Source organism: Acartia tonsa, chromosome 15 (genome assembly GCF_053477335.1).
Source record: "Acartia tonsa isolate MP-2025a chromosome 15, ASM5347733v1, whole genome shotgun sequence".
NCBI classification, from domain to species: domain Eukaryota; kingdom Metazoa; phylum Arthropoda; class Copepoda; order Calanoida; family Acartiidae; genus Acartia; species Acartia tonsa.
Window position 1 is genome coordinate 13,831,999 of NC_137274.1, and position 18,044 is coordinate 13,850,042.

The 18,044-nt window shown below is 35.2% G+C and overlaps 1 protein-coding gene across 1 annotated transcript in view; it reads right to left on the bottom strand.

Moving 5' to 3' along the window:
* Window positions 1-449: 449 nt before the first annotated feature.
* The window catches only part of LOC145307442 (beta-1,3-galactosyltransferase 1-like), a 23,661-nt gene continuing 6,066 nt past the window's right edge, over window positions 450-18,044 (bottom strand). Inside the window, exons 4-16 of the mRNA XM_080149886.1 lie at window positions 17,705-17,764; window positions 16,738-16,814; window positions 15,871-15,905; window positions 15,302-15,381; window positions 12,423-12,572; window positions 10,998-11,080; window positions 8,500-8,579; window positions 7,008-7,099; window positions 5,876-5,912; window positions 4,680-4,718; window positions 3,683-3,712; window positions 1,759-1,835; window positions 450-758 (exon numbers count right to left, since the gene is read on the bottom strand). Of these exons, the coding sequence (XP_080006012.1) occupies window positions 598-758; window positions 1,759-1,835; window positions 3,683-3,712; window positions 4,680-4,718; window positions 5,876-5,912; window positions 7,008-7,099; window positions 8,500-8,579; window positions 10,998-11,080; window positions 12,423-12,572; window positions 15,302-15,381; window positions 15,871-15,905; window positions 16,738-16,814; window positions 17,705-17,764 (1,001 nt within the window). The 3' untranslated portion in view covers window positions 450-597. The remainder of the gene's footprint in view (window positions 759-1,758; window positions 1,836-3,682; window positions 3,713-4,679; window positions 4,719-5,875; window positions 5,913-7,007; window positions 7,100-8,499; window positions 8,580-10,997; window positions 11,081-12,422; window positions 12,573-15,301; window positions 15,382-15,870; window positions 15,906-16,737; window positions 16,815-17,704; window positions 17,765-18,044) is intronic.

An 18,044-nucleotide genomic window follows, 5' to 3' on the forward strand; every position in this document is an offset into this window, starting at 1 on the left:
GTACAGCCATGTATACTCTTTACACAAAAGTTCCAGGTTTGCTGTGTTCTATCAGGGAGTTGGGCTGGGGACATGAGTTCGAGTCCTGGCACAACAAATATTCTTAATACCCAGGGAGGGAGTGGACATTGCGCTGGACATTACACTAGTCCCCAAAGTTTAATAGTAACGTTTGCTTAATAACTTTGGGGACTTTTATTGAATTTTGGTTGGTTGGTCCATAAGGTTGAGTGCTCATATGTTTCAACCACTATTGTAAACTACAGAGGAGGTAATTTTGTGTATTATTATTGGAATGTATATAAATTTATCGACCATTATCTTATCCCTTTAGATCTTTGATTCATAATACATACATATAAAAGAGACAATTATACTTTAAATCTTTTCTATAATTAGTGTCGGTAAATATCTAATCCAGTGTGGCTTCGAAACCGTTTAATATCCGCTGGATTAGAACCGGCTCTCTGTAAAACTGAATAATCGTATTACAGACAATTTTCCACGAACAAAAAATAGAAAAATCATAAAATCAACCCCAGTTTTGTTAGCCCTGAACTTCGGCCCCACGGGGCTATCACATTGGTTTTAATCTTATTATATTATTCGCGGAAAGCTGTCTATAATACGATGTGATAAGTAACTATTAGATAAGAACAAGTATGACAACATCCAAAAGTAGTAAAGAATATTTATTGTTTCCTGAATAGTCTCAAATATTTCTGTAATAACGTCTGGGTCGAAATCATGAACAGCAACTGAAAAATAGAAAAAAAATATTAATTAGTAGCCAAAATGAGCTTTTTTCAAACGTAGCGCATCTGCTCATCGTTTTGGAGGTGATAGGTTCGAACCTCAGCCCGATACCGCGTCATAACTAACTAAAGACATTAAAAATCGTTCCTACTGCTGCTATGTCAGGTGCGCGATATAAATAGTTAGAGTAGGAGTGAATGCGCTGACCTATAAATATTCGCAACTCATTACCATACACAGTTAGGACTTCTCAGACAAAGGTGGTGCAATTAAAGGGTTGGTTGTCTGATGAATGTTACTTAACCTAATATCCATCAGTGGGTGTTAGAGTATTGCATCCCATTACAATCGGATGATGGCTGCCCTTGGGTTCTCTAGACTATAAATTGAACTCGAAAGATGTCCTGACCAAATTAGGTAATAATATCCAAAATAAACCTTATAATAAAGTAACAGGATGTCTTTTTGTCTGCACCGAAGGATCTTGCTAACCGCTGAACCAATCGGCAATAATTTTTGTTTGACTGGCTGTAAAATAAAGGGCTGTCTACAATTTAATTGAACGACTTTTATCGTCGTAAATTTGTCCTAAATTTTAATGGTAGTTGAGTGCACCAGCTTTTGGACCAAGGCTTTTGTATACCTTGCTTGCTATAAAAATTCAACTTAATGTTATTTAATGTCTTTTGTCATGTTAAATAAAAATTGAATATTAGTCTAAAGTAAAAGAATGTCTGTTTGTCTGTCTGCGTGTTTGTATGTTTGTACTGAAGGATCTCGCTAAACCGATCGGGTCCCGGAAAGGTTTATAATATTTTGGGGGAGGGTACCACCCCCCTCCCAAGAGAAATCACATAAAATTTAACTTCAACGCAACAAAGCTAGGTATCGTAGAGACTTGAGCGTAACATTTGATAGGTATCGTAGAGACTTGAACCAAAAATCATGTATAGGATCGTATTACAGACAATTTTCCACGAATATTAAAATAACAATACTAACCTGCTTCTTTGATCAGACACATATCAAAGGTTTCAAGATTAAATGGCCCCCTCCAAAATCCAGGATGGTGGGTCAACCTAAGCAAGATATCCGCTGGATTAGAACCGGTTCTCAGACATACTATCCGCATAATATCCGCGGAAAGCTGTCTATAATACGGAGACATATATAACTATCAAAGTCAGGAATCTAAAGGGATAAGACAATGGCCAATAAATTGGTGCACATCCCCAATGATGATATACAAAACTACCCCTGCTGCAGTGTTAATTTAGGGGTTGGAACGTTTGAACACTTGTCTTAATAAACGAACCAATTAAAATACACCCAAAGTCCCCAAAGTTGTAAAGCCAACAAATAAGAAAGTGTTGTTTAAAACTTTGGGGACTAGTGTAATAAACAGCCCATAACTCTCTCGGGGTATAACCATATGTTAGTACGTTTGTCCCTTTCGTAGGTTTGAAGGAACATATGTTCATTGTAGGGTTGGGCCGGATATCCGGTCATTTTCAATATCCGGCCGGATACTGGATATTAAAACTATCCGGTTACATGATATCCGGCTGATTTTTAACGCCGGATATCCGGTAAATCACCGGATATCGAACGTTGGCCAGATATCCGGCCAGAACCGGATATCCGGCATTAGAAATCAGCCGGATATCCGGTATCCGGCCAAAAAAGTATCCGGCCCAACTCTAGTTCATTCGTCGTAAAAAAATATTTTTAGATTTTTGGTTAAATCAAAAGTATTACTGGTAAATTTATCCCACTTACCCCTGTCAGAAATTAATCAAAAATGTGGTGGGAAGTTTTATATCAGTCAAAATTAATTCATTACTATAAAAAAAGAACGACACATTACAATCTTTCCCGATATTGTATTACTTTTGCGGAACATGATTCCAGTTACGTCATATTTTTCATTCCCGAAAAAGGGAAGGGGGAATAAAATCTCTTCAAAAGAGATGGGGAAAACCCCCTTTTCTCCCATCTCTTTATTTTCTTCCCCCCTTCCCTTTTTCGGGAAAGAAAAATATGATGTAACGGGAATCATGTTCCGCAAAAGTAATACAAAATCGGGAAAGATTGTAATGTGTCAAAAGAACGTGTCCTAGCTTTTGTGATTTTTTAAAGAGCTAGTCGGTGTTTTTAGTAAGAAGTAGATGTAAAATGATCCATAGAATTTAGATATGCAATCAGTTTGTATTGTAGACCTCTTATTTTTGAAGTAATTTAAAGTTTTTAAAAGATATTAAGTTGGTTTTAAGGTACTAAAACGCAACAAAAAAAAGAAGAAAATTGCCATTATGAACAAAAATAGTAAGATCTTAATTTTACACCTTACTTTTTAAATTCTGTTGAGTAATTATTGAAACAATCTATTTTATCGAACCCCGTTGAATCAAAACTTAAAACTTTGTGAGCTCGTCACGAATGGGTTAAAAAAATAAAAAAAAGTTAGAACATGTTCTTTAGAAAAAAATGATTTCTCATGATAGTACCCTCCCCCCAAAATAAACTTTGTTGGACCTTTGAGAAGATACAATGCAATGTAAAGGAGAACCATATCAGATTAGGGATTAGCGAGATCCTTCAGTACAGACAGATAGAAACACACACGCAGACATTCTGTTACTTTTATACGTAGATATTGATAATTAGGTAATTAATAAAGAAAGTCGCTCAAAAAAAAAAGACATGTGACGTCATAAAAATTAGTGATTATCTATTCTTTTTTAGGGGGTTTCTTTCCCACTTCTCCCCTCATCTCCCTCATTTTTATGACGTCACAATGAGCTACTTTTTCCATTTACAAAATTACAAAAATATCCAGTCGGATACTGGATATCCGGCATAAGAAATCAGCCGGATATCCGGCCAAATACATGTATCCAGCCCTGTTGAAAATATAAATGCATACCTGAGACCCAGTTGTTTTGTTCCACAAATGCCTGTTCAATAATTTTCATTCAATTCTTTTAAAAAGCGAAGTCAGTCCGTCAGTCCGTCCGTAACGGTTAGCTTTTTTGTTAATTTAAGCATGTTAGAATTGTCCTATCGATTTCAAACTTTGCACGATGATTTCTCTAATAATTAGGTATTATTTAGAAAGCGTAGAAACTCTACAATCGTTACCAGAAAGTCTGTACGTCCATTTAAACCTGTTGCTTTTTAACTTTTTCAACTAATTTTTATGTTATCTAATTATCCGATTGGTCTGATTTTTTAAGTGATTCCTAGGACAACAATGTACATTGCTGTACACGAAGCATCTATAAACAAGTCGTAAAAATGTACATTTTTATTCTGATTATTCAGTTATGACATTCTACCGTTTCAGAGCTTCGCTTTTATGGATGTGTAAAAATGTTTAATGAAAAAAGGCACGTCTAAGCGGAAAAAACTTATAGTATGGCTTCAAAACCGATTAATATCTACTGGATTAAAACCTGTTTCCGCCACACTAAAAAAATTATATTTAGCATCATATTACAGACAATTTTCTACGAATAATAATATAGAAACCATAAAATTAATTAAGTTTTAATCTATAATATTTCATTCTAATATCCGAGGAAAGCTGTCTATAATACAATGGTATAAATAACTATTCCAGTATGGCTTCGAAACTAATTAATATCTACTGAATTAATACCGGTCTCATCCATAATGAAAAATTATATATAGCATCGTATTACTGGCAATTTTCTACGAATAATAAGATAATCCCAAAATTGATACCAGTTTTGTTAATTGAAGTTTTTGGCTTTCTTGTCTATCAAAACCCTAGGTTTCCTGAGATAAATGTTTTTGAGTTAGGCAATAGGCATTTTCTGAGATAGGTGTTTTTGAGTTAGGCATTTTCTGAGATATGCGTTTTCTGAGATGACCCTTTTGAAATTAAATTTGAAATTATTCCTGAGAGCATGACATCTTCTCCAGGTATATATCTACCTCTAGTTCACAGAAACACACATTTATATCAGGGAGGAAGGGAGGGGTTATGCGACTGTCATATACCAGGGATATAAATGGATAAGACAATGGCCGATAAATTGAAATACATCTACAATGATGATACACAAAATTAACCCCTCTGTAGATTAAAATTAGTGGTTTAAACGTTTAAACACTAAATTTAACAAATCAATCAATCAAAATTCACTACGTATATTCCCTGAAGAGTAGAACCCAATCGGTTCAGTGGTTACTGAGATTTTAAGCTTCATACAGACAAACAGACATACAGACACACATACAGACAGACAGACAGACAGACAGACATCGTTCTACTTTGTATTATAGATAAAATACTTCAATGTAATTCAAATAGCAACATGAAAAAATAAGAAATAAAGTAAAATAATGGGTCTTATTGTTCTGGTCAATGGATTATTGAAGCACTATGAGTTTTAAACACTTGACGTTGGAAAACTTGAGCTCATTTATAGACATTTATTTCCTGCATAGATCTGTCATGGATCTTGAAACAAATAGGCAGGCCTTTTGGTAAATTTTAAAAATTGGAAGAGTGTATTAAACTAAAGTTGTCGCACATATAGGTATTACACAGTGCGTAAGAAGGTGCTTTGACTTTTGTGTCAGAACCTAAATTGGGACATTTCTTTACCCTAGGTTAGGTAACTTAATTTCACTTTTCAATAAAAGCTAAAATGCAGCCGTTTTTGAGAAAAATAGATTTAAAAATTTCAAGTTCAATTTTCATCCCCTAGAAGTTACTGCATAATCATGACAAGCAAAGCAAAGATTATTTATTTAAAATTTTGAACAAGTTTGCTTTTATAAAGTTCTTCATAAAACCAATCCTGAATTGAGTTAATTAATGGCCATTTTTATCAGTTGCTTTGCTAAGGTCACGGAAATTCAGCCTTAAATAAATCATATATAGAGAGGTTTTGTGAAAGACTTCATAAAAGCAAACTTGTTCAAATTTCTTTATTTTCTCAAAAACGGCTGCAATTTAGATTTTATTGAAAAGTGAAATGAAGTTACTTAACCTAGCGTAATGAGATGCACTATGTCCCAATTTAGGTTCTGACACAAAAGTCAAAGCACCTTCGAACGCACTGTGATTAAATGATGTGTTTCTGACCCTGCGAGGCAGTAGTAGAGAGGCAGGATGAGGGTTCCTGAAGATAATAATTAATATCAGCTACACTCATAGAGGCCTCTAGGGGCACTTGATGGCGAAACAGGAAGGAGGAACTTTAAATTTTAGGGGTAATATCCTCTTAGAATTTTTTTTTCAGTTTTGAAAATTTGCTTTTGAATTACCTATTCTATTAACGTCAGAAAATAGCCTATACCCCTTCTCTTTTCTAGGGAGTTTCTTTCTTTCCCCAATCCCTTTCTATTCCCCTCTATTATGACGTCAATAGAATGGGTGCGCCAAAAGTTGTGACATCTTCAGTAATTTTCCGGATATCTGGCCAAAAATGTATCCGACCCAACCCTAGACTACATACCTGTGAAAGCATACGCCAGGCCCCGTATGAATGTTGGCATGGTAGAATACCCGGTCGGATACCCTGTAATTTACCGGATATCCGGTACATGGTAACTTGCCAAATATGTATCCAGCCCAATCCTATACTACTCACCTGTAAAAGCATACGCCAGGCCCCGTATGAATGTTAGCATAGTAAAAAACCCGACCGGATATCCGATTTATTGACGGATATCTTGCAAAAAATGTATCCGGCCCAACCCTAGACTACTGACCTGTGAAAGCATACGCCAGGCCCCATATGAATGTTGGCATGGAAGAAAACCTGGCCAGATATCCGGTAATTTGCCGGATATCACCTATACTACATACCTGTGAAAGCATACGCCAGGCCCCGTATGAATGTTGGCATGGAAGAAAACCTGGTCGGATATCCGAAAATTTGCCGGATATCCACTAGACTACATACCTGTGAAAGCATACACCAGGCCCCATATAAATGTTGGCATGGTAGAATATCCGACCGGAAGTATATGATAATTTGCTGGATATCCGGCTAAATATAAATCAGGCTCCACCCTAGACTACTGACCTGTGAAAGCATAAGACAGGCACCATATAAATGTTTGCATGGTAGAATATCCGGCATATGGTATCCGGCCCAACCCCTAGACTACTGACCTGTGAAAGCATACGCCAGGCCACATATGAATGTTGACATGGTAGAATATCTGACCAGATATCCGGTAATTTGACGGACATCCCCTACACTACATACCTGAGAATGCATACGCGAGGCCCCGTATGAATGTTGGCATGAGGGAACCAGGCAGAAATTCGGGCGGCATGAAATACTTGGAGTTTACATCCCTGAACAAGGAAAATTATGTCAGACAGGGAGGGGACAATGGGCTGTTTATTTACACTAGTCCCCAAAGTTTTATAGTAATGTTTTCTTATTGGTTTGCTTAACACTTTTGGGGATTTTCTTGAAATTTGATTTGTTGATTTATTAATTTGAGTTTTTCAAACGTTTCAACCACTTATTATAATCTAAAGAAGGGATTATTTTGTGTATTATCACAGGGAATGTACAATTTAGAGTGGGTCGAGTTTGTATATTTTTATCTGAGACCAAAGCAGAAACTTACACATGATTTTTATAAGTATAATACAACTCTGGATGATTTAAAATTTAGGATCTACTGCAGTTCACGTTAAAATATTGCTGGTAACGAATATTGCCAAAAATCTATGAATTTTAAAGGCTGCTAGCTGCCAAACGGCTGAACGTACAGATCATACCCGCACACCATTTTAAGCGGTATTCAAAGTCTAAATAGCTATACAATTGAATGTGTGGTAGCCAACGGTTTTTGGACTTATCTTTTTAAAAATTATCCACAGGTGTATTATACTTATTAGAATATAGTCCATTATTCTATTATTACCTTATTCGGGATTTTTCAGATTTAAATGTAGTGTCTATAGAAAGGGTATAAATCTAAAATTTTTGGCCAAAAAATCCCAAATTACGTCATATTAGAATAATGGACTATCTTAATAGGACGTCATTTGTTACAGGCACTATAAAAAGCTTCTATATAGTGTAGCATTTAAATATACATAATAATTTGTAATTTTTGAAGAAATAAAAACATATTTTTAGCCCCTGCTTTTTCCTCTTATATTTTCAGTGCTACCACAGTTTTCTTATACAAAGATAATAACCCCATCCTCTCCTTTTTTTTATGTAAACGTGGTGGTATTTGATAGATTTTCGTGTTAGGTTAGGTTAAATTTGGGTACTGGGCAGCCCTGCAGGGTTAGTACATCAAAGAGTTAGGAATTGAATTGATTTAATCATTTTGTCTGTCCTTCTGTATGTCTGACTGGATGTCTTTCTGTCTGTCTTTCTGTATGTCTGACTGGATGTCTTTCTGTCTATCTGTATCTGTCTGTCTATCCGGAAGTATATCTTTCTATCCGTCTGTCCGTCTGTCTGTCTGTTCGTCTGCCTGTCTGTTTGTCTGACCATCTGTCCGTCTGTCTTCCCGTCTGTCCGACTGTTTGTCTGTCCGTCTATCTTTCCGTCCGTCTGTTTGTCTCTCTCTCTGTCTGTATATTAGTCTGTCTATCTGTCTCTCTCTCTCTCTCTCTGTCTATCCATCTGTCTATCTGTCTGTATATCGGTCTATCTGTCTGTCTATCCATATTTCTGTTCGTCTATATGTCCTTCCGTCTGTCCGTATGTCTGTCTTTCTGTTTACCTGTTAATATTCATAGAATCCATGACATGACCCAGGAACGCATATGGGATAGTTCGTGTAACATTCAGCCCATAGGGGGTCTATAAAAAAAACAAGGATGACAACATCCATAAAAGCGAAGCTATGAAACGGTAGGACAAACGAACATTAACACTTGTAGAGAGTCAAAACTGAAAAATCAGAATATAAATGAACAAAAGTAGAAACAAAATTTTTAGTAAATTTGGTCAAAAACTGCTTAAATTCAGGAAAATTTTTGATGCAAAGTTTGAAATCGATAGGGTAACTCTAACATGCCTAACGAAAAAAGCTGACGGACGGACGAACCGACCCTAATTATAGAAAAACTTCGCTTTTAAAACAAGGGTGATAATATGCACAAAAAAAGTCACGATGGACAAACGGGACAAAATTAGATTTCCAACAGATGTACAGTGGCCAATAAGAAAGAAAAAATGGAAAATCAAATAAACTTTATGCATAGGGAGGGGACATTGGGCTGTTTATTACACTAGTCCCCAAAGTTTTTTGATAACCTTCTCTTATCCGTTAGCTGAACAATTTTGGGGACTTTTATTTATAATTTAATTGTTTAGTTCTAGAAGTTGAGTGTCACAACGTTTCAACCACTTATTGTAATCTATAGTTTGGATAATTTTATGTATTATCAATTGGGGATGTACATCAATTTATGGGCCATTGTCTTATCCCTTTAGATCCCTGGCATATATATATATATATTTATCTTTTATAGCACGACTGACTTGCCGACTTTTAAAGTCAAAGGCCGATAAATTGATGTATGTACATCCCCAATGATGATACACAAAATTATCCCCTCTGTAAAATACAAATAGTGGTTGAAACGTTTAGACAATCAACTTAAGGAACCAACCAATTAAAATTTAATTAAAGTCCCGAAAGTTGTTCAGCAAACAAATAGGGAAACGTAATTATAAAACTTTGAGGACCAGTGTAATAAACAGCCCAATGTCCACTCCTCTTTCCCCTATAACTAAAAAATAAAATCGGCTAATTTAAATTATTAAACAACTTTGGAAGATTTTTGATTTAATTTTAAAGGATTTTTAAACAAAACTAAATGATGTAATTCCTATAACTACGTAACTTTACAAAGTGTCTAAAAAATCAGCCATGTGACGTCATGAAAATGAGGGATTATCCATCTCTTTGTTAGGGGCTTTCTTTCCCACTTCTTCTCTAATCTTCCTCATTTTTATGCCGTCACATGGCTGATTTTTTTAGACACTTAATAAAGTAAACATTAGAATATTTAATATGATTTTAATAGATGAGGTAGTTTTGTGTATCATCATTGGGGATGAACATTAATTTAACAGCAATTGTCTTATCCCTTTCGATTCCGGGAAATCAAAATAATTTTTATTTTTTCCTAATTTTATAGTTATGGAACTAAAGGGACAAGACAATGGACAATAATGTGATGTACATCCCCAATGATGTTGAACAAAATTACACCTTCTGTAGACTAAAATTATTTGTTGAAATGTTTAGACACTAAGAAAATAATTTGAACTAACAAATCAAGATTTAATAAACATATCCAAAGTTTCTAACCATTAATTTTGGACTGCCAACCCCTCCCCCCCTCCACCTCTCTGTACCTAACCTTAAGTTTATTTACTCGTTATATCATACAGGGGGGGGGGATAAGATTGATCTTGATTGGGATGTGCAAAGTCCTAGGAGGGAAGGTAATATTGGGCTGTTTATTACACTAGTCCCCAAAGTCTTATAATAACGTTTTCTTATTAGTATGCTTACAACAATGGAGACTTTTACAAAAATTTTCAACATTTCAACCATTAATTGTAATATAAAGAATGGGTAAATTTGTGTATCATCATTGGGGATGTACATCGGCCATTTTCTTATGCCTTTGGATCCCTGACAAAGTCAACTAATAATAATATGTATATTAGGGGTAATTTTGTTGATTAAAAATAATATAACAGTAGTCCCCAAAGTCTTATAATAATGTTTTCTTATTAGTAGGCTTACAGCAATGGGGACTTTTATTGAATTTTTATTGGTTCAATTAGTTAGTGTCCAAACGATTCAACCAATAATTGCAATATAAAGAATGGGTAACTTTGTGCATCATCATTGGTGATGTACATCAATTTATCGGCCATTGTCTTATGCCTTGAGATCTCTGATCCACTAATAATTAAATTTATATTAGGGGTAATTTTGTTGATTAAAAACTAATATAACAGTAGTCCCCAAAGTCTTATAATAACGTTTTCTTATTAGTAGGCTTACAGCGTTGGGGACTTTTATTGAAATTTTAATGGTTCCATATATTAGTTAAGTGTCCAAACGTTTCAACTACTAATTGTAATATACAGAATGGGTAATTTTGAGGATAATCATTGGGGATGTATATTAATTTATCAGCCATTGTCTTATGCCTTGAAATCCTTTACAATTTTGTTGATTAAAACTAATATTACCTCGTAATTAATTTCTTTCTTGTAGAACTGCACACTTTCAAACAGTGAAATCAAATTTTCATGATTAACATAAACATTATCATCTACCTAGGAATAAAAAATTTAAATTTTCCCACGGTTCAAAAAATTTTCCCACGGTTCAAAGAATTTTCCATAGTAGTTGAAATTGCCACAGCTATGTGGTTAATAAAATTTACATTGGTTCATAAAATTTTTCCACGTTTCATAGAGTTTTTCCATGGTTTATAAAATATTTCCACGGTTCAAAGAATTTTGTAGCTGTGTTTAGTGCCCTAGAAAAATGGGGATAGATGTCACTGCTTTTAGCCTACCTATTCTATTGACGTCATAGTAGAGGGAAAGAGAAAGGGAAGGGGGAAAGAAACACCCTAGAAAAGAGACGGGGTATAGGGTATTTCCTAGAACACAGTAAAAGTGTCGGACTGATTATGACGTAAAAAAACAGCCAATGAGAGGCCGCTATAAATTTTACCATTGGTCAATAATGGCCTCTCATTGGCTAATTTTTTTTACGTCATAATCAGTCCGACACTTTTACTGTGTTCTATTTCCTAACCTCAAAAGCAGTGACATCTATCCCCATTTTGCTACGGCACTATAGACAGCTACAGAATTTTATCAAGATTCATTGACTTTTTCCACAGTTAAAAAATTTTTGCCATGGTTCATAAAATATTCCCAGGTTTTTTTTCAAATTTTTTTTCAAAGGTTCAAATATTTTCCCCAAAGTTCATAAGTTTTTTTAGATTCATAGATTTTTCAAGGGTTTTTATAAAATTTTCCCATTGACTCCCACGGTTCCCAGCGATGCTCTCCAACTGTATGACAAACGACCATTAAAGTAAAAGTAAAGTCGCTTAATGGGACGCCATAAAAATGAGGGAGATGAGAGGAAAAGTGGGAAAGAAACCCTATAAAAAAGAGATGGATAATCACTCATTCTATTACGTCACATGCGTTTTATTTTGAGCGATTTTCTCCATTTACACATTGTACAAAATTACAAAATTGATTAAGTAATGATACTGTTTACGGACATAATTACGTTTTTATGACTTTTTTATAGAAATTACTCGCTTTTAATATTTAATCTTATTGTCATAGGAATCGTTGTTCGAAAAATCATATAAATGGGATAGTTAAATAATATAAAAAAATCTTGTCAAAAAAGTAAAAAATCATCTTGATTAAAACGGATGTACGGACTTTCTGGTTATGATTACAGAGTTGCTACGCTTTTTATATTGTACCTAACTGTTATAGGAATCATCATGCTTAGGTTGAAAATGATAGGGCGATTTCAACATGATTACATTAATGTAAATAGCTATCTGTTGCGTTACGGACGTACAGACGGACATACAGACCCTAATTATAAATAGAAAAGCGTTGATTATAAGAAACCTACCTTAAACACATATTTAGCTCTACGGCAGTTTTTCGCCGCCCATTTTAGAGCGAAGGCAGTTTTTAATGTTAAATTGAGATATGTGTCCATGAAGTCCTCCAAAATGATGTCATTATGCTGTATAGATTCCACATACAGACGATTTTCTAAAAAAATAAAGAATTTGGTAGATTTTTCCAAAAATAATCGAAGATTTTTTTTCATAAGTTTAGATAATGAATTTTCTCGTATTCATTCGAATCCGGTGGATAGGAACCGGTTCTCATCCATACGAAAAAACTATGTCTAGCATCGTATTATATCCAGCTTTCTACGAATATAGAAATGTACAATCATAAGATTAAAACCAGTTTTTTTAGCCGGTGCCTTCGGCACCACGGGGCTAAAAAAACTAGTTTTATTCTCATAATTGTACTTTCTATATCCGCGGAAAACCGTTTATAATACGATGCGAGAAATAACTATTCTCGTATTCATTCGAATCCGGTGGATATGAACCGGTTCTCACCCATACGAAAAAACGATGTCTAGCATCATATTATATCCAGTTTTCTACGAATATAGAAATGTACAATCATAAGATTAAAACTAGTTTTTTTAGCCCCGATGTGCCGTTTATAATACGATACAAGAAATAACTATTTTCGTATTCATTTGAAACCGATTAATATCCGTTGGATTAGAACCATATATCTAGCATCGTATTATATCATCTTTCTACGAATATAAAAATGTTCAATCATAAGTTTGAGCCCCTAGGTGCCGAAACTGGTTTTAATCTTATAATTGTACATTCTATATCCGCAGAAAGCTGTTTATAATATGATGCGAGAATTAACTATTCCAGTATCGCTCCAAAAACGATTAATATCCGGTGGTTTAGAACCGGTTCTCATCCATGCTGAAAAATTATGTCTAGCATTGTATTATAACCATTGTTCTACGAATATAAAAATGTACTATAATAAGATTAAAACCATTTTTAAGCCTGTGACTTCGGAATCTCGTGGCCAAAAAAACTGTTTTTATAATTGTACATTTCATATCCGCGGAAAGCTGTTTATAATGCGCTATGCGAGAAATAACTATCATATGTTTCAGATGTTGAAAATTTTAGTTCCCGTATGTGTATTGTGTATGTCCGTCGGTATGTAAAGCATATTCAATTAATTCTGTTTTGTTCAAGGGAACACGACCCTCCTTAACCGAACATTCGGACAATTGGGCGTTCAAATAGGACCTAGTGGTAGTTAGAATCAGTTGAGAACAAAATCCTAGCCGTTCCTTCTTGCCGGATATCGCCATTTTAAGATTTTACGTAAAATTACACTAAATATCCAAATAAAAACTTAAGTCTTCTTTTAACCCTTACAGATCAGGCCCCAATTCCCACCTTAATAGATTTGGGGGGGGGGGCTCCAAGAGCCCCCCCCTCTATCTCGGCTCCTGGTACAGATAAAAACGTAAAATTTTTTTCTGGTGGTTCATGTGTATTTTTAGAGAAAATTACTTTTTCTAGTCATAGCGTTCAGATCGCTCCTTAGCCGCTTTTTAGCGGCCAGCCGCTAAATTTTAAAACAGCTGTAGAGCGGCCAATTTTGCAGCTAGGATGACCAAATTTTAGGACGAACTTTTATTTTTCATAACAAAAAAAATACTTTTTCTGATCATCGCCGAAAAACGGCAAATAACGGAAACCGCCATTTTCAGCAGTTACGGCGGTAAAACGGCGGTTGGCGGCGCAAATTAATATTTTTATCTGTTTATTATTGCTCAAGGATTTACCAAAAAAATTATAGGTCTCTAGCTGTAATAGAAGCCACAATATTCATGATATATGTCTGTAGTAAAAGCCGGACAAAAATCGGTCATAAAGTCGGTCAGGGAGCGGTCAAACGGTCATAACACCACTTTTCTCAGAAGGTCATTGATATCTAAGTATTCACCAAAACAAATTTAGGTTTCTACCTTATATACAAAAGTCACAATGTAGAAATTAAGATTTATTTAGAATTTTTTCTAATTTTTTTTGCTACCCAAACGACTTTGACCGGACACCACGACCGACACAGACCAGATATCCTAATAAAATTAACTCTTGCCGACGTATAATTACTAAACTTAAAAAGTCATGAAGTTACAGCACTCCATCTTACCTACAAAAAAAATGAGATTGAAAAAACTAGAGGGGGGGGGCTCTTGGAGCCCCCCCCCCTAGATCTGTAAGGGTTAATGTTTTAGTATGATTTTAGTGAGACAGCCCCAAGACAGAGTATCTTTGCTCCTGTGGCCAAACTAACTGCCTGGAGTTCCTAACAGAGAGTGCCTTTATGTGTTAACACAAGTAGGGATTCGAACCCATTCCCAAAACTAACCAATATGGAATAGCTGTGTATTACAGCATGAGGTCAGTATTTTCACCACTGACAGATAGAAGGCAAGGCCAATCCTAACCAGAAACCCGATCATTTACCCACAGGCCATAGTGGAGCACCTTGGAGGTCTGCACCACATGTTTTCTGGGGAGTTGTTCACCTGCACCCATGGATTGGGCAGGTTGAGACCCATTGGTGTCCTCAGGCTCCCATTAACCCTACCATTTGGGCCAAGCTCAGAGTAATGTCTCACACCTGGCCCCTGAAATGGGCTGTTAGATTCTTCCTGCCAATCAGAGATCAGCACAGCCACCATGGAAGGATAGCTGCAGGTGGTTGGCCACATACCTTTACTCAAGATGCAAGTTAGCCCTATTCTGATCTTGATCCTCCAGGAGATCATGGTAGTGTGCATCTTGAACTATGCCCTGAGCCTGGGAGGGTTCTTTCTGAGGGGGTTGGGGACAACATAACTCGATAGGATATACAAGAAGCCTTACCTACAAATTCTTTATCAAGAATATTCCCGTCAATATCTGTTGGGGGTGTGTGGAAGGGGATGGTTGTGTCCGGGGTGTATCTAAACAAAACAGATTATTATCCGCAGGATTGAAACTGGTTCTCAGCCATACTATCCGCATAATATCCGCGGAAAACTGTCTATAATACGGAGCTATAAATAATTTTAAAATAAAGGGATAAGAAAATTGCTAATAAATTAATGTTTGTCTTAATGATAATATACAAAATTACTCCATCTGTAGTTTAAAATTAGTTTTTGGAACTTTTCAACCCTCAACTTAATGAACCAACCGATCAAAATTCACTATTGTCCCTAAAGTTGTTAATGAAACCAATAGTGTAAACAGTGTAAAAATAAAAAAATCATACGCAAATTTGGGGGTGGGATAATCTTTATATGATATAGACAAGGGGTATGCTTTGAGGTGGGGGAGATAATCACTTTTCCCCCCCTCCCCATGGACGTCCTTGTTGCAGCAGCAGTTACCGAGATCCTAAGCAACAGACAGACAGACAGACTTCCTTGTAATTCACAAAATAATCCTACCTGCCCATGATGAACACTATTCTTATTTGATTACTCTGATGATTGGGTAAAATTTGCAACATGTGAATTATAGAAATCACGAAACCTTTTCTTTTTGTCATTTTTAAAGTAAAGCTTTTCTATATTTAAGGTAGGTCCGTCCGTACGTCCTATTTTTTTTAATTTTGACATGTTAGAATTTAACTATCGATTTTAAACTTTGCATAATGATTCCTATACATGTTAGGTGCGATTTAGGAAGCGTAGCAACTCTATAATTATTACCAGAATGTCCGTACGTCCATTTTAACTTTTTTGAAAATAATTTTTATGTGAAATAATTAGGTATCATTTTCATCTGTTTTTTCGAATATTGATTCCTATTACAACTTTCTACAATGATTTAATCTCTGTAATCAAGTCCCAAAAATGTAAGAATGTCATTAAACAGTATCCTGTATTTAAGAAAAAAAAAAAAAAAAAAAAAAAGCAGTTTTGCGACAAATTTACTTACAATTTTGTTTCCACTTATACATTTACATTCTACTTATTCAGTTCTGACACTATACAAGTGTTAATGTTCGTTAGTCCTACCGTTTCAGAGCTTCGCTTTACGGATGTTGTCATCTTTGTTTGTACTTTGGGTACCATTTTATATAACTTTTTGTACCAGTTTATAAAACTTTAGGCACCAGTTTTTATAACTTTGGGGACCTTTTTAATAAACTTTGGGTACCATTTTATAAAACTTTGGATTCCATTTTATAAAACTTTGGGTACCATTTCATAATACTTTGGGTACCATTTTATAATACTTTGGGTATCAATTTTAAAACTTAAGGTACCAACTTCTCATTATCAGATGATTAGAAGCAAATGTCCCCCTCCCTGTGTGAGGGCCGACGCCCAAGATTCTCTGACGGCTTCTCGGGCTACAAAATTTTGGGGGGAACTGAATATCAAAACTGAAAAAAAATTCAAAATATGTATAATACTTCTATGTCTGTCTGTATGTCTGTTTGTATGTCTGTCTGTATGTCTGTCTATATGTCTATCTGTATGTATGTCTGTTTTATGTCTGTCTGTATGTCTGTATATCTGTCTGTATGTCTGTATGTATGTCTGTCTATATGTCTATCTGTATGTATGTCTGTTTTATGTCTGTCTGTATGTCTGTATGTCTGTCTGTATGTCTGTCTGTATGTCTGTCTGTCTGTCTGTCTGTCTGTCTGTCTGTCTGTCTGTCTGTCTGTATGTCTGTATGTCTGTATGTCTGTCTGTCTGTCTGTCTGTCTGTCTGTCTGTCTGTCTGTCTGTATGTCTGTATGTCTGTATGTCTGTATGTCTGTATGTCTGTATGTCTGTATGTCTGTATGTCTGTATGTCTCTCTGTCTGTCTGTCTGTCTGTCTGTCTATCTGTATGTATGTATGTATGTCTGTATGTCTGACTGAATGTCTGTCTGTATGTCTGTATGTATGGCTGTCTGTCTGTCTGTATGTCTGTATGTTTGACTGTATGTCTGTCTGTATGTCTGTCTATATATCTGTCTGTATGTCAGTCTGTATGTCTGTCTGTCTGTTTGTCTGTCTGTTTGACTGTCTGTCTGTCTTTATGTCTGTCTGTTTGTCTGTCTGTATGTCTGTCTGTCTGTATGTCTGACTGTATGTCTGTGTGTCTGTCTTTTTGTCTGGCTGTATGTCTGTTATATAATGTATTTTCCAGTACAGCTTTGAAACTGATTAACATCCGCTGGATTAGAACAAGACTTAGACATATTTCTTTAGTATTGATGAAAACCGGTTCTAATCCACCGGATATTGATCGGTTTTGAATGAATACGAGAAAAAACTTACTTAAAATTTGTGTTGGGGATCTTAAGCTGCATCTTACAGGTGACATGAAAAAGGTTTCCTCTGAAAAAAATCAACCATTATGTCCATAAATAGAGCAGATTTGTCTTACTTATATGGCCTGTATGAAAACAATGTGTGAATACACATTACTGCATACTTCCTACTTTTTAGGAAACTGCCATTTGGAAAGAAACATTTTATATAAATTAACCATATCAATAAAATTTGACTGTATATATAAATATACATATTATTCATTTAATTAATTTATTATTGTTTTTTTTTATGTATGTACATGCACTCGAGAACTATAAATTTAATCTAATCTAATCAGACACAA